General features: G+C 41.7%; 1 protein-coding gene across 1 annotated transcript in view; it reads right to left on the minus strand.

Annotated features, from left to right (window-relative positions):
• The window catches only part of CUBN (cubilin), a 134,255-nt gene extending 112,607 nt beyond the window's left edge, over positions 1 to 21,648 (minus strand). Inside the window, 17 exon segments of the mRNA XM_072328892.1 lie at positions 2,229 to 2,419; positions 2,617 to 2,779; positions 3,537 to 3,718; positions 4,405 to 4,639; positions 5,839 to 5,957; positions 7,632 to 7,818; positions 9,135 to 9,256; positions 9,778 to 9,873; positions 11,306 to 11,437; positions 12,507 to 12,675; positions 14,492 to 14,618; positions 17,653 to 17,756; positions 18,696 to 18,797; positions 19,535 to 19,573; positions 20,779 to 20,871; positions 21,235 to 21,364; positions 21,530 to 21,648. Of these exon segments, the coding sequence (XP_072184993.1) occupies positions 2,229 to 2,419; positions 2,617 to 2,779; positions 3,537 to 3,718; positions 4,405 to 4,639; positions 5,839 to 5,957; positions 7,632 to 7,818; positions 9,135 to 9,256; positions 9,778 to 9,873; positions 11,306 to 11,437; positions 12,507 to 12,675; positions 14,492 to 14,618; positions 17,653 to 17,756; positions 18,696 to 18,797; positions 19,535 to 19,573; positions 20,779 to 20,871; positions 21,235 to 21,364; positions 21,530 to 21,648 (2,310 nt within the window).
• Between the last annotated feature and the right edge of the window lie 556 nt (positions 21,649 to 22,204).

Genomic DNA, 22,204 nt, shown 5'->3' on the forward strand with positions numbered 1-22,204 from the left:
GGGCTGAGAGAGCAGGCAGGGAGGCCTTGGAGTGGAGGGTGGACAAGTGAGCAGACAATGGTTGGACTGCTTGTTTAGCAACTTCCCAGTGGAGAAATTGTTCCCTTACTAATGCACTTGAAATTTCCCTGGGACCTCAGTTCAAGGTGAGAGAGTTATATGGGATTCATGGGGAAATAAATGAAAATCAAAATTTGAGCTGGAGGACTCAGAAAAACCTTTGTAAAGAAATTTACAGAACTATAGTTTACATGAGATTACTTTTTTCTTGACCCGACTCTGCTTACATTTTTGGTTTATGAAGTCCAAATACAAGTGATAAAAATAACAGGTTCTCTAAACCAAGCGAATAATGTCTCATATTGCCAGTTAGAAGGGTGAAGGAGAAGCTGGCTTGGCTAACACCTTACCTCTGCAGCACTCTGTCACAGTCTTAAATAAGAAGTTTTATTGTGTCTAGTTTCTTACTGCAGACCCCTAGTCCCAGGCTGCTCCTTCCTTAGTAAAAGACTAAACATCCCTCCCTCAGCAAGCGTCTGCAAGCAGTGTCTGGCTGCTGTGATTTCCCGTAATCGCCAAAGATGAGAATAATATGCTACTTCTCAAAGTGACAAAATAATTGTCAGAGAATGATTTTTAAAATAGCTTAAACATCCAAAAGCAAAATCCATCTCTCCAGTTGAATTTCATCATGAAACCCAGAGAAACAGTATTTTAGAAAAGCACATGTGGAAAACAGGCTCTGAAAAAACAAGATTTGCAACCATGATTCTTGTGAGCATTGCTCTGAGCTGAGTCGGTGAGAAGGCAAAGGAGTGAAAAAGCAGACAAATAGAGAAAAACTGAACTGCTTGTGACTGATCAGCAAACAAGGTAAATGCTGAATTAATACAAACTGATTGTGTCCAACAGAACTGGTTTTGTTTCTCTGGCTGTAGCGAATTTAGCTGCTGTTCTGCCAGCAATTAGCATGAGGAGTACCAGGCCAAACAAACAAAAGCTGTCTGTGTTCATTAAACACACTTCTCCTCTCATTACAAAAATTAATTACACTTCATTCCAGGCAAAGTCTCCGAGTTAAAGGAGGAGGAACAGAAACAATGTTAGCACAATAACAAATCTTACAAAAAGAGATTAACTAAAAGGAGCTCACAGGGCCTATGCCTCACTTACTCGGAAAGAGATTAAACACAAAACCACATAACTGCACAGTCCCACTGTGCCATGAAGCTGCTGTTGTAGCTGCCTGTAAGCCTGACCCTGCTGGAGCTCAGGCTGCTTCCCCCAGCACCTCCTCACTGGCTGCAAGCTTCCCTCTTCCCTCCACCTAGCTTAGCCATGACAGCTACATCAACCAGGGGCTGGGGCTGAATGTTTTATGTCATATAGTGCAACCACAGTTTTGTATAGAGGGCACTAACAAGCAGCCATTCCACGTAGGATGAGGTTCTTCATGATTCCTTGAGTTATGGTGAGCTGGGCCATGGCACAAAGAACAGCAGTGGGTGCAGGCTGGTGCCAAAGAACCCACCAGAGCTTGCTGGGACCTGAACAATCTCCCACCTTGCCTAGGGCTGCAGTTCAGCTCTTAGGACCATCAGCCCCATCAGGGCTGCAATAGAACTAGGCTCCAGCTCCCACCCACAGCACAAGGCCTGGCCCAGCCTTGGCTTGTTAGCATTCCCCCAGGGAAAGGAATCCATTGCCTGAGGTCACCGTCACCGTGTTTCTGCCTGAGGTGGTGGGACAGTCCTGGCTGTGATGCTCAGCCCTGCTGCCTCTAGTTGAGCCCCTATCGATCCCCACCAGTACCAGCCCTACACAGCCAAACTTAATTTGTGGTTGATTAAAGACATGCAGGCCTGTATTTAGAGGCTTAGGGGAAAGAAAGAAATTGAACAAATAAATAATACCCAGCATACCTAAAAGGAGGCATTTAGTAGTAGATTTGGATGTAACATGAAGATGCAGCACAGTCTTTACTGATCTGCATGAAAGAGCGCTTTCAAGATCACAAACAACTTACCTAGAGTATACCCTGGATAACAAAAATTACTATATTTTCCACATAGAAGCATTCTGCATATACTACTTTCTCTAATTTTCAACACCTATACAAATATTAAAAGATGTAGTGTGCTTTCTCTTCTCCACAAAACAAACTTGTTTTTGAAGTTTTGTCAATGCATGTAAACAACCTTTCACATTAACTGCTAATGAAAAATCACCTCGATAAAACTCAATGAACAACCAGCGTGGCTCTCCAGCTCCAAATGAGTAAAGTTGAGGTGTATTTTTTCATCCTCTGGTTGTTTGATAACATAGATACATTGTCGATTGTTGATAAAAGGGTTAGGCCAGAAAGGAGATGCAATAACACCTTCACTTTCAGTGTAGTTTCCTCCACAACTTGGATCTGCTGTATTAAGAGAGCAAAACATTAGCTGAGATATTCACAACTACAGTAATTATTTTAGTTTAGGTTGCCCCGAGCAATGGCTGCAAATCCAAGACACGCTGTTATTAAATTGCAAGTGTTAATTACAGACATCTGTCTCCCATTGGCTGTGTCTTAGAAAGGCCACAGACTAAACTTGAAGGCTGATTTTTACTTACCAGCTGATGTTGTGTAGACAATGTGAAAGCCCTTATCCGTAACCATATTATCAGAGTGAAAGTGAATCAGTGCATATGGTCCAGTGGTTTGGAGTGGGGGTGGAGATCTAGTGCTACAGTATTTACCAAGGACAGAGTCTTGTGGAAGAAGACCATCTCGAATCTAGACAGAATGATAAATCACTGTTTAGGATTATTAGATGTGTCAACTGTGGACAGTACAAACACTCAGAGTTTTGATGAGGAGGGACAGGAGGAAAGCTCATGGTGAAAGCTCTTTATAAAGTTCCCCTCAGACACACAGGAAATAGAAACAGACCAACCAGCTTAGCTGGTGGCGCTCCTAGGAGAATCGTCGTGAGGTTGTGAAAGGGGAAACAAAACAAAACAAAAAAACCCAACCATTATCAGATCTAGTGTTGAACTGTTTTCCTGAAAACACACTCCGCAGTACTCAGTTATGGAGTACATGGCACTCTCATTTCTGAGAGAGGGCACTGGTCAAAGGTATTACTTTGCATTTGAGAATAAGGTCTAAGATCACCTAAAATGTAATAGATTGCACTATAATATGAACCCATTAATTTTAGATCCTTCCATCTAATTCTTTTATGTGGGTTGATATTCAACTAGGAAGTTGAAGACTGAACTTCACAAGGAAGTAAAGACTCCATACATTTGACTTGAATCTCATCCTCTCTAGTTGCAGGACTTCCACTGACTTCAGAGTGGAATTTCATCATCTTTTTGTTTTACCAACAATTCCTGAGTGCATTAATTGCTGTAGTAAGTACAAATGAATATTTTGACCCAAGACTTAATACCAAACAGTAAACTACTCTACATATAAAAGTTCTGAAATATCTTATTTTGCAGTAATTTGTCATGAAATGAAATCACAGCGCACAATTAATCCTTACCTCTAAATAGTCATAACTGCAGTTCTCATGGTGTTCTAGGCTTAGTGTGCCAAAGGCAAAAGTGATGAGGAGGCCAGGATTGGTTGAGATGGTCCAGAAACAATCTCTGTTTACAGGATAGTTACCAGGGTATCCTGGAGAACTTATTGACCCATAAGTACCTGTTAGCTCACCACCGCATTCTAAGAGAAATGAGACATAGAACAATATAGTCTTTAACACCGCACATCAGGTCAAAAGTTGAACTGCAGGTACCCAGAATAAATTCATAAACAAAAAACTAACCCAAGCAAACAGAACAACTAGCACCTCCCTCTCCTCATACCAGCTGGGTAATGGCAGGGGCAACTTGGGTTTATATCTAAGGAATAGCTAAGTTGGTTAAATCCATACCTCATCCTTTGCTTTTATTTCTTCCAAAAAAATAATCTGTTTTCACTTAACTGTGTCCGTATTTGCCAATTAGTAATTACTTATCTAATAATGTAAATTGCAAGGAAAAAAAAAAAAAAACAAAAACCAACCAAAAAACACTAAAAAGAGCATTTCAGTAAACATTCCTTGAAATAAAGAAATAGTTCCTCCTCCAAAACTGGATCTTCCTGCCTTTCTCCCTCCTTCCTTTGTTTCCTTCAGGACACAGACCAGTCCACATTTTTATTTCTCCTAGACAGCACACACAAGACTGAAGTGAGCTTGATGCTGCACGAGATGTTTTAGAGTTTCTTTCTTGGAATGCACTTCCTGGAAAAGCCATTTAATTGATGCTACTACAGCACTTTACTTTTCTTAATTAGAAGAAGTAAACCAGCCATTTTCCCCCACAGCTGCAAACACATTGTATTACCTGAAGTTTCATCAAGCTTACCAGGATCTCGAGAATCCCACTGAACAGTAAAACCTCCTGCAGTAATGGCGTGATTTGAGAAAAACCAAAAATAGAGGGAATTGTGGGAACTGAAAAGCTCTGCAGGAGGGTTGGAACCACAGTATTTTCCTAGCATATGTGCTGATGCTGAACCCCCATCGTGGATTTGAAGGAAGTCAGAGTCACAGTCAGAACTTTCCTCCAGATGGAAGAATGGGAAAGTAATATGCAGAGTCTAAAAGAAAGTAACATGAAATAAGTAATCTTTGTTTTTCCATGTGCTAAGGTTGTGCTGTAATCCTACACAGAGATGATACTTTCATTCCTGTGGCTTTGAGAATCTATGTGTTTGGAGTCATTATGCCAATTTCTGAAGGGTACCAGAACAGAAGATACTACAGAATCTTAGGGTCAAAATAAGGGGGAGGAGATCAAAAAGGATGTGGATAGGGAAATAGCATTATTCCTATAAACATAGGATTGATATCATTTCCTGTGTCTGCCATATACTATACTAAAAAAGGCTTGAAATCTAATCTAGAAATTTTTTTGATCTAGTCTGTGATTGAATATATTGTCATGGGAGTTTTGTGCATACAATCCAGTGCACTATAAACACACTCTATATAAAGTGACATACACAGCTTCAAGTAACTTCAGATCCCCTGCAGATGTGCTTTGATGTAGCTCTGCTGAAGATAGTAGTAGTGGCTCTTAGTCTTAAAGCTGAAGGTATGCTGCATATAGTGCCCCATAAATCACTGGCAACCACTAGTTTATAAAACTATGTACATCATTCCCATGCCATATCAAAAGCAGCTTGAAAATTTTAATCCCCAGTAAGAAGTCCAATGCTAAAGAGTGAGGTAATACATCTTTTTATAGCGAATTATAACACAAATTATTAGTTGCAAAATCAGAATACAACATTTAAAAATTAATCCTTAACATAATTGAATGTAACCATTATATAAAGCTACTGATCACATGAATTCAGCAGTTCCTATTTCTGTAACTCAGAAGCAAGAAACAGAGAATTGTTCCAATCTCTCTCCACTTATGAACTAACTGGAGCCTATCAGAGCAGGGACTTTCAAGTAGCTACAGATGGAGCCCAGTCTAAAGCAGTGGATGACAGGCACCTTTCCTAGGTGGTGGCAGATGATGCCAGTACTCACAAACTTATCAGAAATCTCTAATCATTTTATGTTTCCTTTAGTTGATTTTTTAAATATGTGATTATTGTGAGAAGTAATAAATTGTGATCCTCAGCTTTACAATAAAAACCTAGAAAATGCAGCCCACACTAAGGAGTCAAAAGGTTTGTAAGAATATAAAAACTTGTGAATATGGGACATAGAAATGACCATATCTGCTCTGATGAGCTGAGGCTCCTGCCAAGTGAGTGTTTCTTTAAATTGAACTCTACTTTACCTTGTTGGGAATAGTTCGAATAACCCAGGCACAGCTGAGCCCAGTTTCATAGCTCTGGCTGTTCGGGTTGTTAGGGTAACTGAAAGTCCCCCTGGAGCCTGAAAGATATTCTCCACAAGCTGCAGAAACAGAAAATTAAGTAGATTAACTCATGCTATCACAGTACAGACTCAAAGCTAAACTTTCTAGCATATGTTTGGCTTCCTAAACATTTAAAACAAAGATGAAAGATCTTTTATAAGATTCTTTGGAATCTCCTCTAAAGTGAAATGACAAAGAAAAAAACAAAAAACACAAAACAAAACAAAGAGAAATTACTTCCTTGAAGAAAAGTAGTTCCTGGAAAACAGATAAAGATTTTTCAGCTGGAATACATGAGTTCCACCAGAAGATGTTGGTTCTGCCCCAAGGAACCATCTATAAATCCCTGTTTCTGGAAGGCTAACTCCAGGTTGAAATCCTCAGTTTTACCATCTACACAAATAACATTTTGAAGCTAACATGATATAACTTTGCCTTTCTCAGTAGTGGTGCATCAAAGAAGGTATCCTTCAGTGCCTCATTGTCCTGTATATAACCTTGGATCAGATATCTGCTGCTGATTACACCTCTCATCATATACCATGGTCTCTTCTCTTACTGAGCCATTCAATGAGTGGGAGCTGTGGATGGGAAATCCCAAACAGCTATGGAAAAAGCATACCCATAAGGCATCCAAATACAGTTTACATGGAACTGCAGCATACAAGCAGCAGCTGTAGTTTAACAGTACACTGACATGAAGTATTTCATATGAAGGAATGGTAAAAAAAATTGTTTGAATTTCCCATTTAAAACATCTCACAATTCCTCAACCAGATCCAAAACTATCATATAATAGAATGTATTACTTTCCCCTTGATTAAGAACTAAAAGAAATGGTGCACTGCAATTTGTCACTGGGTAAGAAGTGATCGCTAAAAAACAAAAATAAACCCCTAAGTATATTCTTAATAACAACAATAAAACTGTATAGAAACATAAGGAAAATAGAAAGAGCTTGAAATAACTCTAAAATAGTGTAGATTTCACAGTGGATGAGTGAAAAGTTCACACTCCACATTCTGTGACAAGTTAATCTGCTTTCTTCACATCAACTTGCAATAAATACGAGCCATCTGACAGATGGATGCCACAGGGACACTCACTGGAATGTTATCCTGACTTTGTTCAATTAAACACTGGCAAAAAAACTCAAAGCAGAATAACAGATATTGAGAAGAAATTACACAGGCAGGAACTTGCAGTCACACTATAAAGCTCCAAGTCCATATTTTCATGAATAATATTCCTGATTTCGTTGTTGTTGCTTTCTTCAAAAGCCTTTTCCAGCTTTTTATATAAACTAAAAATGTTAATCTTGCAAGAAACAAAAGTTGTATACACAGGAGTGAAAGACTGCTATATTCTTGTAAGTCTTTCCTCCTTGTATCAGATTCTCTTTCTCACCCAGCTTACTGGACCACTGCTCAGGAACAGAAATCTGATTTTAGGATGCCTGGGGCCCAGTCAAGGTCAGTAGGCCCACTAGTCTATTATTGCACTTCCAATGGATTAACATAAAACAGCTGTAAAGAAAAATTAACTCCAAGAGACTTTGTCTTGGTGGACTACAGGTCCTGATCCAAGGCTGTTATTCTTTTTCCCCCCCCTCTCATAACTTTATTCTTAAAAACAAATCCATCACATTGAGCAAGCATTTACAAGCTGAAGCCTGGCACCCATTTCAAATGAGAAGGAGGTCCTCGACATACCTTGCTGGGCAGTCTGGCACTGTGGTCCTGTCCAGGCACTGGTGCACTCACAGGTGTAACCATTGACCCCATCAGTGCAGCTTCCACCATTTTGGCACGGGTTGCTAATGCATTCATCAATGTTCTCTGTACAATTTGAGCCTGTCCAGCCTGCATTACACAGGCAGAAATATCCAGAAGTCGTCGGCTACAGATATAAACAAACGCAATAAATCTAATGAGCATGGGTCAATGTAGTCAGTAGAAGGACTAATACTTACACTTACTTTACATGGAGATACAAGAACAAAGAAATGATTCAGAATGTAATGGCTTTCATGGTTAGTGGTGAAAACCAACAAAGCCACAGCCCAATCCAATACCTTGCTGTCTTGTTCTTTTTTTCCCCCTTCTATCCAGTTATTTATCTGCAGAGCTCTCTCTTTAGAAAGTCAAAGTCTGTATTCATTCAGTCATTCAGAAAACTGTTTGGCTTTGAAACGATCACATTAGCAACAAGTCAGTCATGTTATCTAAAACTTAGAAACAGCAAACCAAGCTGTGACAATGGTTTATAAACCATTTCTCTCAAGCCTGTTCTCTTGGAAATCTGCACTGCACGTACATTGGCTGTTACTTAATTTTAACCCCAACGGTTGCTAAATAGGAACACATTCACTGGCTTCTCTGTTTCACTTCTGTCTCTTTTCTATTCATTTTTTCCTCAACCATTACTACTTATACACATCTTTTTCCACAAATCTAATATTTTTATTTCTTATGCCCTTTTTCATCATATTTCTTGCTTTTTAAATATACCTTCTACTGGTACAGCAGAGCACAGTATATCAAGGCTAACATGCTAAGCGCCATCTTTGATGCCTCACAATATTTTATAATGGATGGAGTGGGGTAGGAAGATCATCTCCTTTAGAACAGGAAATGAGAAAAGGGAAATGCAATCACAGCATCACACAGTAATATCATATCACACAATAATATCATATGGCCTGTTTCCACCCATTTAATGACTCTGTTTCCAGAATCATTAAAAAGAAGAACCAACATGGACAAACAAGATCAGACCCCACCTGAACAACAAATGTATTATTTGGAACATTTCTACAAAATCATCACCATAAATATCTGCGGCAATAGAAGAATCAAGATTCCCAGAACCATAAAAGAGATTTCCCTGAGCAATGAGGACTTCATTAGAAACCAAACATCTTTACAAGATCCATGTGGACAAACTAAACGGTCACTGTGCATGGGAACAAATTCACACCACCAATCAGTAAAGGACAGAAACACTCAACTCTCCCCAACCAGCACCAGCATTCCCAACAACATTCTGGAGTATCAACTTCCCTTCCTCTCAGTTTCTTCCATGTGTACCTACTGATCTCTCCACTGACTTTGCCTCATTACCTGCAGCGTGTCTGCACTCAGATTCCAGCCTCAATCTTGTTTCCAGCAATGGTAATTTCATAATGTTGTCACTATGAGGAGTCCAGCACTTACCAAGCACTGACCATTTGCACAAGGGTTTTGCAGCTGACAGATATCAGCAAGAGGAGAGCACCCATTTGGCCCATATCCACTTCCAGTGTACCCAGGTTTACATGAACAAAATGGCATTAGCCCTTGGAACATAAAGGGAAAAAAAAATAAAATTAAATTCAGTCCTTGTTACAATGACTATATTAACCATGACTGTAAAGGCCCTCAACATTTTGAAGCTGAGTTTTCATATATCCTAAATTATTAGATCTGATTCAATCTCAATTTTATTCTTATCTAATTTTGGTACCTGCCCTGGACTGTATCATTTTGTCAGAGAAAGTTTCCTGGTGTTAGTACCTAAGAGTCCAAAATTAATTTCATGGGAAGTGCTGGAAATAGTCAGAGAATACTTATGGGAAGGAGAAAAATAGTTAAGGCAGCTGAAAGAGGAAAATGGTGACAACCTTAACATTTTAATGACTGAATCTGCTCTTTGATGAGGAGTGTTTGTAGGAAGGCTTGCTGGTTCTACCCAGCATGGCTGTTTACTCCCTTCAGGAGGGAAAAACTGACTGTGGAGAACGGTTTGCAGTGTAAATATGTTGCTACAAAGTGGATTCCTTGAGACACTGGTAACACAGTCCTTAAGCGAGCATCATACCTGGAGTAGAGGTACAATTAGCCAGTGGATGGCACCCTCCATTATTTATCGAGCAGCTATCAACCTGGGTACATGTTCGTCCATCCCCCTCATAACCTGCACAGACGAAAATCTTAGTTTGCAACAAGCTATGTTCTCCGTGCATCAACAGCAAAACAAGCATCTGATAAGAGACACTAACTTACGCTGTGGAAAAAATCACAGTCTAAGCTGTTAAAGAGAGAAGGCTGCGATAGCTGCTAGAATAAAGCCTGACATGCATATTACATCCCTATGTTATTAGGATGGATTCTGAACTTAAATAAATCCTTACACCATTTTAGAAAAACATTAGACTAGTGTTGCCCAAATACAGGTGGAGTCAGAATGAGGCCATCGGAGCTCAGCTCTCTCACAGTGTGCTGCTGTAACACAATGGAAAGGGCAGCAATGATAGCCAAGTAGTTAAGCCCTAGGCTGCAAGTGAGGCCTAGGCTGCATATGCTCAAATGTGGCAGCCATGGACACAGAAACAAAATTTAAAAAAAATAAAAGTCTGCTTACCCTTGGAAGGCCTCAAGTACAACAGGGACCTCCAGCAAGATACCCTTGCCTCCACAGCCTACCCTTAAATGAGGTCTAGGTCACTCAGATGCATTGCATGTACCTGAGCTCTCCTCAGTTGGCCCTGCCTTCCCACCAGGTGCTCAAGCTATGATTTAGCATTTCTGCTATGGCTACCCTACCTATGCTTCTGCACCCAGCCACCTCCAAGCAATTCAAGGCCTCCTTCTTGCCAGAGCTGTCCTTGGGTTACAAACATAATATCCATTTCCTCCTAGGAGGCTCAGCAGGACAAAAATCCTGAGGCACAACTGCATAGCTGTGGTCCACTGTACCATATCAAGACTAGCCTGAGACCAGATTTCCAGCATGGTGATAGCTCTTCAGTGCCCACAGACAGAGAGCCTTCACTATCTGCAGTCCACTGCTATTTAGATAGCTGACTGGAAGGCAAATTAGAAACACTTTCTCCTACTAGTATTTATCTTATTGATTGCATGCATCTCATAAACACATTTTAAGCCATAAGCCACAATGTTTATGGACATTGAGTCACCACTTCTACTGGTTGACCTGCACTGCAGTGGAAACATTGCCTTCTTAGACAGCATTCAGAGCATGACGAATAATTACCTAGGCTTACAACAAACAATACCACTGATTTATGGCACACAGGATACTTTTTCAATTAATATAAACAACAAAATTACTATCATAATTATGCAGTGCTAGGCTTTAAAACCATCTACTTAGTACAAAAGAAACACTGCAGACGGTGCATCAACAGACACCTGCTCAACACAACTTTAATAAATAGCTGAAGCAGTCTGAAGATTCATGGACTCTGTATTCAGTACTACAGCATTGTTCTGTGTACCTGGCCTACAGCTTTTCCAGTATATAATAAAATAAGATCAAGCATGTCGATAAAACAACAGAAAGATTTTAAATGGTGAAGATTCAACAAAATCATCCAATATTTTACCTGGTGGACAGACTCCACAGCGGAAGGATCCTATTGTGTTGATGCATTGAACCATTGGTGCCATTGAACAGCCTCCATTATCTGTTCCACATTCATCAATGTCTTGGCAACTGTAGCCATTTCCTTGCCAGCCTAAAAAGAAACAGAGGAAAGAAAAATATGATTTTTGTACCTTCCTTCACTAACACAAAAGAACCATTTCTCACATAAACAATGATAATTAAGGCTGGTCTTCAAAATAGGTTACAAATACAACAGAGTAGAGGTACATGGGTAAGTAAACTTTAATGATACTGTGAATATTCCAAAATCAAACAGTTTATTTAATCTCTAAAGAGGTAGCAATTCTGGTCCATTGCATGCGTGTAAGGTTTTCAGCAAAGCTTCATTATTGCTCGGGTTAAATACTTCACTCTTACTACATCCCTCCCATACATACAACATACCAGACTTGGGAAAACAGACAGTAAGTATTATGACTTGATGGAATGATTAGGTTTTTGTTGCCTTAGGGTAGCAGACATATTAACATGAAGCTAATCCTACACATGGTGGGTAGGATTCACCTTACCTATCCCTTCCAGTTATTCTGAGCTGTAATAACATTAGAAAGCACAGCAATGACAACAGAGAAGCAAAGTACTAGGCTACAGTAAGAGAAGACTTGTTCAAATACAACAACCACAAGGTCAAAAATACAGGAAAGACTCTGCTTACCTTCAAAAGGCCACAGGTACACAGGAATCTCTAGCAAGATAGTCTTGCCTTCACTGCCAACTCTTAAATGAGGTCTAGGAAGGGGTGGATCCTGGCTGCACCCCTTCCATCACTCAGGGGCACTGCATACACCTGAGCTCCCCAGCCTTGGACCTGCTTTCCTACCAGGTGCTCAATCACTGGTTCAAGCTGAGACTCAGCATTTCCACTACATAAACTTTCATTAAAATCAGTGAAAATAAACAGGTACTTTAAAAATGTAATTTGTCAGACTTATTTAGACATCCATTTAAGGATAAGTCATGTTTTAAAATCTACTTTCCATGTGATGCAGATAAGACATAACTTCTACACATTTATTCTGTAGGATACAGATCAAAGATCTTCAAGAAATCGCTCCTATGTGGATCTTCAGTCTGCTGATGACAGCAGGCCTACCTGCTGCCAACCTCTCCTAGCAAGAGAGCAAGGAAAGACACCATACCTGTGGGGCAAGGACCACACGAGTAGGAGCCGAGCGTGTTGTGACACTGCACAAGTGGATTCTGTGAACATGGAGGGTTAGGGAGGCTGCATTCATCTATATCAGCACTGCAGGCAGGGCTGCCAGGAGGGGACATCCAGCCAGTGTCACAGATACAGCGGTACTTGGGCTGCCACAGCAAACACATAGTGCATATTTCAGAAATGTAAACTGAGAAAAGGGTAAGAGTTGATTTTATAAGTCATCTTTTAAACCACAGCAAGAAAGTTTTCAGAGCGTTGCATGGTTTGCACATTTTGTTTCTGTAATTCCTTTGATACTGTTCTTCATTTCTTCCTCTTTCTGAATGTAACTATTTCAATAGTGGAAGGAGCAGCAGGCTCATTCATTATGTTCATTAGAGAAGCCTGTAATTTACCCCAAGTCTTCCAGAGAAAATGAACAGCAATTATGAACTGTACATAAACATAACTAAAACTCATCAACTTGCTTTGTAGGTAGGGTAAAGAGATCAGTGTAAGCAACCTGCAATCAGCTTGGCTGTCTTCTTTTAAGCAAAATTGTCAGTAACCTGTAATGTGCAGAGCTGACATTAAACTGCAAATATATATATATATATTTATAACGACAACAATTTTCTCTCTCCCAGTCTTTACTAAAGGCCAGATTTCAACATTTACCTAGCTTCAGTCCAATTAAACCTAATGGGAGCTTTATTGTTGACTGACGTAGGAGCAGACACTGTTAAGCCAACACTGAATCCTTTTGAAAAGATTTCTCCACAAAAATGGGCAGAAAGCAACTAATGGGGTGTGAAGACTTTTACAAATTGAGAAAAAATTATGTTAGCACAAAGAATACTTGGTGTGTCTGGAACAGTGCAAGGGTGTATAAGAGTGCTAAGGAGCCCAAGTCTGCCAGAGTAGTTCTGGAGGGCTACTCTGAGTGGAAAAAGCCAAAGCTGGCATATTCCATCCATCCCTTTGGAGGGAACGCCTTGTACCCAGATTTTCTCCCCAAACAATTGTCTGGCTTGTTGCAGAAGGCCATTCAAGTATATGCTTATGTTCACCCAGTGCAGACACTTGGACTGCTCAGACTTAGAGTCAAATGGATGGTGTTGAGCTCCAAGCACAGGCTGCAGCCACCAAACCACCTGTCAATGTTCCATTGGTATTACTTTTCCCGAGGAAAATAAGAACCATGTTTGTACTTCTGAAAAATTTCAGTAATAAAACACTCTAGCAACTTCATATTGCACTCCCCAAATACTGAACAACAAGAATATTATGTCTTGAATGACATTTTGGCTACCCCAAAAACACTTTGACAAGTATCTTTTACAAGACACAAGGCATTTTCAGTTCTTTCTGTTGTCCTTGGGACATCAGAGAGATTAGGTTATTTTGTACAGTGTCATTCCTTGCCATCTTCCAGCAGCAGTGTATGTTATAGAATCATAGAATCATAGAATTACTCAGGTTGGAAAAGACCTTGAAGATCATCAAGTCCAACTGCAGCCTAACCAGTAGCCTATCTCTTAAAAAACAACCATGAAACAACACCACAACAACAAACCTCTGCTAAATCATATCCCTGAGAACCACATCCAAACGGCTCTTAAACACATCCAGGGATGGCGATTCAACCACCTCCCTGGGGAGCCTATTCCAGTACCTAACCACCCTTTCTGTAAAGAAGTTCTTCCTAATATCCAACCTAAACTTGCCCTGGCGCAACTTGAGGCCATTTCCCCTCGTCCTGTCACTTGTCACTAGTGAGAAGAGACCTGCCCCACTCTCACTGTAAGAACCTTTCAGGTACTGGAAGACGGCAATAAGGTCTCCCCTCAGCCTCCTCTTCCTCAGACAATATATAGGTTTGGTTATATAGGTATAGGTTATATAGGTATATAGGTTATATAGGTTTGTGGCACTCAGCACCATTTGTTTGTGCTGTATAATGAGATGTATATTGCTCCTTACCTTGTTGGGAGTGTCTCGTTCTGCATCAACACAGGTCCCATGCCCACAGAGCATCTGAGATCCGCCCTGGCAATCATCAAACTTTGAGGCACAGTGGGGTCCATAGGTTTCTGGAGTACAGGAGCAGCTAAAGGTGAAAGCAGGCAGAAAAATCTAAATGTTGTCCATATATAGAATAGAAAGACCACATATTGCCATAGTAAGGGATAGTCTGCACTCTCTGTGTGAGGTTCCTCACAAAATCCCTGTGTATTTTGCAGTCCCACTAATAACCTTGCACACCAGCAAAGCTGTCCAGCAGGGGTTCAGGAGTCATGTAGGACTTGCACACATCCATGGTTGACCACAGCATCTCATCACAAGCACAAAACCAGGAAAAGAGATATCTAACATAACGTTGCAGCAGAACATGAGCCTGGAAGTTCACATTTCAGCTAGAGCACCTAAAATTTGCATTTCACTTATGCCCTTCATATATTGCCAGCTGCCTAAGGCTCTACCTCTAGCAATATTCAGACATGTTTTGGCACTGAGCTTGGTGCTCACCTCCTATCTACAGTGCTCAAAGTCCCTGCCCAAGGAGCATCCCTACTCACCTTCCCTGGCTGTCATTCCTTGCGCTCCCACCAAAGTAGGGGTGTGCCAACACAGCTGACACCACAGCTTTTTCACACTGCAGGTCCCACCTTGGTCACAGCATTACACAGACACGGTGAAACTGAAACCAGGAGTTTTTAAGGTAACTGTTCCCTTTTCTCCAGCCCTTAATTACAACATGGACCAAATGTGAGAATCCAAAATACCATGGAATGGGGCAACAACCTACAGAAGGCCTCCAATCAACATCTGAGACACTTATTCGGACGCAAGTGGTGTGCTGAGGTGCCTACTCCTCCCACACGCCCTTACACAACCTTGCTCACTTGCTTTTACGCTGGCCAATGAAAACCACTCTGCACAAGCATTTACCCACGGAATCACAATCAGGGTATTTCAGTGAAGCTGATCTGGACCTTGGAGTGACTTATTAATGCGCTGTGCTATCCTTGTCAGGGTGTCATGTGCTGAGCTGAAAAGGCAGTGTGATAAGCCAATTGCAGGTAACTAAACTCTGCACTCAGGACAAGTGACCCTGATGAACTCGCTTTAAAAATACCACAATACCTTCATGCTTGTCTGCAGTGTGCTGTACTGCAATCTGCATTGTAAGAAGCAGCGGCTACACACTGTGAGTGCAACAGATCAGCCCGGGCATGCAGAGAGGTGGCAGGCAGGGAACCAGAGCAGCACAGTATGTTCAAAGTGCAGAGCCTCACAGTCAGCTCCAAAGGACACGGCAGGTAATCAGAGGCTCTGAAGGAGGAGGAACACGGCACTGTCTCCTGCTCGGTCTGGCAAAGGTTAATCCGTTCCCAATTTGAAGATAGTCAGCTTTGAGAAGCAGGTCAGGCCTCAAGGAGCTTCAGCCAAACAGCAGAGCAGAGCTGTGTGGCACTGTGCTGGTCCTGTCCCTGTGATAACGGCATGCCCTGGGGAGGCCCCACTGTGCTGATTACCACACAAAGGTCCGGTGGATGTGGTGACCCTCACCCCTTTTGTCCCAATGAGGCAATGTTCCTACTGTGGTGCGGACTGGGGAAAACATCCATGAGACCTGCTTCTTCCTCATACCTCAGGGCATTAGAGCTTGAGGCCTCTAACTAAAGGACCTGTGCAAGGAGGGAAGACTGCATTACCCTCCATCAGATGGTACAGCACTGCCCTTAGCCTGTGGAAAGTTAAATATCATTATTCTTTTTACCCGCAGTGTGTGACTGCAGCAGAGCAGGAGTGGGGCTAGTAGGGTCACTGGGCCTCACAAATTTCAGCCACAGTGCACTGTCAGCTTGCATTTAGCATCCAAGGAGCACTCAGAAATGAGTAAGGTGAGATGTGGTTGGAGACTGGAAGACAGTACAGTGGAGGTGAAGAAAGGATAGAATAGTGATCCTGAGGGTGTAATGCAAAAGCAACAATATCACAGTCTGTATGACTTACAAAGTGGTCCTCATTTGTGTAAAGTAACAGTGCAATTTGTAGGAATGGCATTGGAAAACAAACTTACAGGAATCATGACAATCATACAATGAAAACACCGGACAGAAGAGCAAAGGGTTTGTCTATCAAACCTTAGTGTAATCATACACCTAAGCACAGCAAGGAGCAATAAGTAAAGGCAGGATGCTTTGTGTTGTCTCCTTGATAAACCTCTCTGTAGAGGATGGCTGCAAGGAAGCTACAAAGAACTTTAAAATCAAAGCAGAGCAGACATACAGCCCCACGTGGTTTGTAGCATCTCAGTAGGCTCTGTGCCACCATGAAGCGTGAGGAGCTGTGTGAGCATTTCCCCTTTATGAGGTTACTTCAAGAGCTGACAAAGCCGGGCTTATAAGCTTATCTTATACCAAGCAAATTTCTGTGGGTGCTAAAGCTTTCGTGCAGAAGCTGGAGACTCACTGCTTTGCAAAAGGCTGTGGCTTGCTATCCAGCCACTGCACAGAGAGCACTTTGTACTACATCTGAAAGTTGTTTATCACATTATTTTCCAGTATGGAAAACAAGATGCAGGGCATTCAGGCCACCTTTCCCTGCAAAAAGGAGCATATTTCCCAAGGAGCTGGACAAGGTCAGCCTCTGACTGGGCACAGCTGGAGGAAGGTGAGCTGTGGGGAGCTGATGTCTGCAGGGCCCAAGCACCCTCCTGGCCTGCCTGCTGCAGGCAGCACCTCTCCTCCCTTTGTCTGATGGGACCTTTGTCCACTCAGGAGCTTTCCAGCAACTCATAGCCTTGTGGGGCAGAGCTCTGCTCCTGTCCACCTCTGCCATTTCCTCAGTCCTCTCTGTCTCATGGGCAGGTGATAAAGGAGGGGTGATAATCTTCATCCCCAATGTGGCTGTGTGACAATTGCTGCCCTTTTTGTGTCAAAACAAGTAATAGAAACATCTGTGCTGCACTTGGCTATACAGTATTAGGGATTTTGTGGTCTCTGGGACCGCAATGGATTATAGTGCACTGAAAATGCATAGACATATTTCTCAAACTTGTGACTTGTGCTGCAGATGGGATAGATGTTACAAACATATCAGTGTTCTGTATGGGATTTTAGTGTATGAAAAATTACCTGTAGCTGCCTGGTGTGTTCATACAAGTGGCTCCATTCTGGCAGCCCAGTGCAGTTCCAGCATAAATCTGGCATTCATTAACATCCTCTGAGCAACGGAGGCCCTAAGGTGAAATGGAACACCAGTTTATTTTCCAAGTAACAGAGAAATGAAGCAAACCATGGAGCCAAGGTTTAATATAGTTTCCAAACATACACAAACCACAAGCTGCTATCAACACAGCTTCCCTTATGAAGCATTATAACAGAACTCTATTGTTCAGCTGAGTTCTGCAATCCTGGCTATCAGTCAGAAGAGGGATGAAATATTTCAGATGTCTGCAGACAGCATATGGACATTTTAGTACTGCCACCTCCCCCTGCTTCCCAACTTACTAGCTAAAGACTGAGAAAACTGTTTTTCAGGCTGTTTTTATCAGGAGATGCTGTTCATCAGGACAGAAAGCACATCAATTTTGACCCCAATCTCACTGGGACATCTTTAAGGCAGAGTGCCTTTGAGAAAAAATGGACCCATTCCATCTCCAAATGCATGTAGCAGCATCATAAAAGCCTTTGCCAACAAGGTATTTGGATTTTGAAAACTTGGGATGTGATTGATTACTGACATCCCAATTTGTTTTACCTCTCTGGGCTTCAATAAGCACCATTCTCTTCCCCCATTCACTCCATATGCTTGTGTCATGCCAGCAGCAGGTATGCAGTTCAGTCATTCTGCTCATGCAGGCATTCTGTGTTGGACCGCCAAGCACCACTGACTTCATGGGACATCACGTGCATGTAACAGCACAGGGTCTGGCCCCGTGGCTTGGACTTCCATCCTTTGTGAGTAGATGTCATTATTGTTAAGAATCACATGTATTGCACTTAAAGCAGATGATGTCTCCGATATGGCTATTTTGCTACTCAGTCTATATCACCCCATCCCTAACAATCTTAATACATACCCTGTCATGACTGCACTAAGCCTAGTATACCCTTGCTGTTAAAATACACATCACACACTCAAGCTGAAAACACACTCCAGGAGGCTGAAGACTCACCCTCCAGTTGCTGGGACAGAGGCAAAAGAAGCCATCCAGTGAGTTCACGCAGGTCCCCGAGTTCTCACAGGGGTTGCTGCTGCAGGCTCTCCTCTGCAGAGTCTGAAACCCAGGAGCAGGGCAGGGAATTATCTTCCTTCTTATTTAGGGTTTCTTAAGCATTTCTTTTCTTATTTATTTTTATCTTTTCTTTGGGTTCCCCTTAACTTTTTCTTTCAGCAAGATTAATTTGCAAAGCCTTGGAGCTGTTTTGAACAGATCTGTACAAAAATACGACTAACATATGACTTAGCATGACAGATCTGACACAGCATAGTGCAAGCCCTGGGACAAAAAAAGCTCTGCAAATGTAAGTACTATCAAAAACTGTTCCTCAGTGACAGACTGTTAGTGAGGCTAGGAGGGGTATCTTCATTTCACGTGTGACTCATCCAACAACTGCTTTCCTGGCAGCAGTAGCCATGGCTGCCACATGCTCATGGGGAAGCAGCTGATGGTTAAAAATCAGCTATTTCCCATGCAATACAAAGTCTGAGTTCTCTGTCTTTGTCTTCACAGATCAGTGAAGGAAGAGCGTGTTTTCCCTTGGTATCTAGTTGTTATTTTTCAGTCTACAACTGTTTTTCCTTTAAGGAATGCAGGCTCCTACACAGTTTATGTTTTGTAAGAAGGCATTTCACCTCCTTTACAAGCCTTGGCTTTTTTTAACCTCCTGTTACCAGAAAAGCTTTTCCTGAGTGATATGTGAGAGGAAAGTAATCATTTAACTTAATAAAGCTTACTTTGTTTACTTGGATGGAGCTATTTTCTGATTTTCAGTTTATTTTTCATGTACTCACCTGCTCTAAGCTTTGAAGTTTCATGTCAAGATCTGTGACCTGCAAGAGAAATGTAAATTAACTGCACTTGGCATGAGGGTCACCGCAGAGGGACGTGCTGGTCTCCCAGTGCTGGCACACTGGGTGCCAGCAGCATGGCTGAGTGTTTTCTTTGGAGACAAGAGAGGAGCTGCTCTGCAAAACCAGGTGACAATCAGGTTCAAATCAGGCCTCATTCACTGGGATTTAAGGGTTTTATGCTGTTCAAAAGCAGACAGCTTTTCATTTCATTTGCCTACAAAGACTTTGCCCTGTGAAGATGCATTAAGCTGCTTATCTTGCTTAACATGGACCTGAGGGAGCTGGGGCTGCACAGCCTGGAGAAGAGAATGCTCTGGGAAGAGCTGAGAGTGGTCTTTCAGAATCGACAGGGGGGCTTTAAGGGAGAAGGGGACTCTGATCCAGCTGTAGGTGTCCCTGTTGATTGCAGGGGATTTGGACCAGATGACCTTGAAGTGTCCCTTCCAAGGCAAAAGATTCTATGTTTCTATAAACTTTCAGAATGTAAATAAACCAACAGGACAGTTCAGGTGCTCACAAGAGCATGACAGGCTGAGGTCTGAGGTGGTGGGCACACTGAAAGCCAAGGAAAAGTTCAGCATGTCTCAGTTGGTTAAAGCCACAAACAGCAAGCAGAACAGGAATTAGGGGGTATGATGGATACGTATTAGAACAATTTCCCTTGAGGGCAGTCTCATTGGCTGTAAAATATTTTCCTATAAGGAAATAATAGCAGCACTCTAACAAAAGATATTTAAGCCAAGACAGATAAAGGATTCCCATTTTCCACCAGGGAAAAAAAATAAATAAATCTTTACTAGCTGGGAAAACTACCTCAAGGGTCTTTTGTTTCCACTGCAAACCTCTACAGCACATTTGCATCCAAGCAATGGCATGTCTATGTAAGACATATAGGAATATATATAGTCTATGGGCTGGATTTAATAAGATTTGATATCCCTAAATGTCAGAGGACTATCCTGGTAACTGAAAATTATGAGAATTACAGGGATGTTTCTAGTCTCCAGATACCGAATCAGTACCTCCAATGTCAAACATAGACTCTAAGCTGATGTTAAATATGGACTCTGCACCAGTTCCCTGAATCGAAGCCCAGAAATACTGAAATGAATCAGTAGTCACCTTATTCTGAAGAACAGAAAACTCAGATTGCTGCTGGGATACAACGCAGAGGCGCAGCTCACCTTGGAAGCCAGCAGAGAGACTTGGCGGGACACGTTCTGAGAGACTCCATTGGCTTTCTTAAGTTCTTGAATCTCTGCTTTATTTTCTCTCATCTAAATTATTAAAAAGAGTTGTGATGTGAAGTGAGTTTTGCCTCCTCAGAAGCTTGAAAGCAAGCCTTGCTTTTCTACAAGCTTAGGAAAGTTGTGTACTTTCTTCACCTTACTCTTATAAAGTCCTCCTGAATACAGAGAGCTCTGCTCCATGCACAGTTTAATCTTTTAATTACTTTATGTAATGAATTTATTACTTTACAAGTCTGCAATAGCTCAAATATTGCAGTGCTAACAGAGATAATATAAAAAAACAATTGTACCAAACACATCAAATATTTGCTGAGAAAAATTCCGAACTCAACAACCTTTAATGTGCAAAACTGGAAACGAAAACATCTCACGGATAAGTAACTACGTCACCTGACTGAACGTTTCCGCAAGGTCTTCTTCATTAAGCTTTATTTTCCCCAGTGGTCCAGTTCTAAATTCAATATTTTTGCTGGAGCCGGTGTGGAACACCAGGTTGCCCTGCTCTGAGGACAGACGAGGCCTGTTGTATTACGGGAACAAATAAAAGTTGGTTGGTTGCACATATCTGCTGCCAAAGTGTAGGTTGAAAAGACATGCGGTAAAGCCACTCCATTCCCATTAGTAGTACTTAAAGCCGATCTTATGAGCAAATCCATTTGCAATTGATAATAGCACTGGTACTTACTGTTCATCATAAACGTTTCTTTTCTGCCTCTTTTTTTCGTAGTGGTTTGATTCACAGCTCAATCCAGCAAGCAGGAGCAACACAACTAACAGCCCAGGAACAGGAGCAGCCCAAAGCATTGCTCTCCTCCAGCTGTGCTGAGTTTGAAGTGAAACCTCTTGTGCTGAATTGTACTTTTGAGAGCCGGGCTGCCCTTTGCTCTCACACAGCTCCTTATTCACAAGGTGCCCATGCTGCCGTTCTGTCCTATAAGGGTAATCTTTATCTCGGGTATCTTAAAGTTTGACAGTGTGCAAATAACCCAGACACCCAAGCACATTTTTTTTTCTCTTTTGACTGCAGGAGCTTTGAGAAGCAATTAATTGAGATCTGCGTGCGTCTGATCATTGTGCCTTTGACCTTTGGACAGCCAAGCACCCCATGCCTTAGCACTACACAGCCCAACACTGGCTGCTTGGGGACATCTCACTGACTGCACATTGAGGAAGGAAAGATAATTTGGTAGCGTTGAAAAGCCCAGAGCATTACCCCCCAAAAAATAACATATTAAAACCACAGTGTCTGGCAAGGAATGTTTGAATTGAAGGAGCAGCTTCCCGCCAGTAATTCACTGAGCAGATGACACAAACAAGTTAACAGTACCAAACAGCATCCCATGGATTGCAACAGCAAAAT

This window comes from Excalfactoria chinensis, chromosome 2 (genome assembly GCF_039878825.1).
Source record: "Excalfactoria chinensis isolate bCotChi1 chromosome 2, bCotChi1.hap2, whole genome shotgun sequence".
In the NCBI taxonomy this organism is placed as follows: domain Eukaryota; kingdom Metazoa; phylum Chordata; class Aves; order Galliformes; family Phasianidae; genus Excalfactoria; species Excalfactoria chinensis.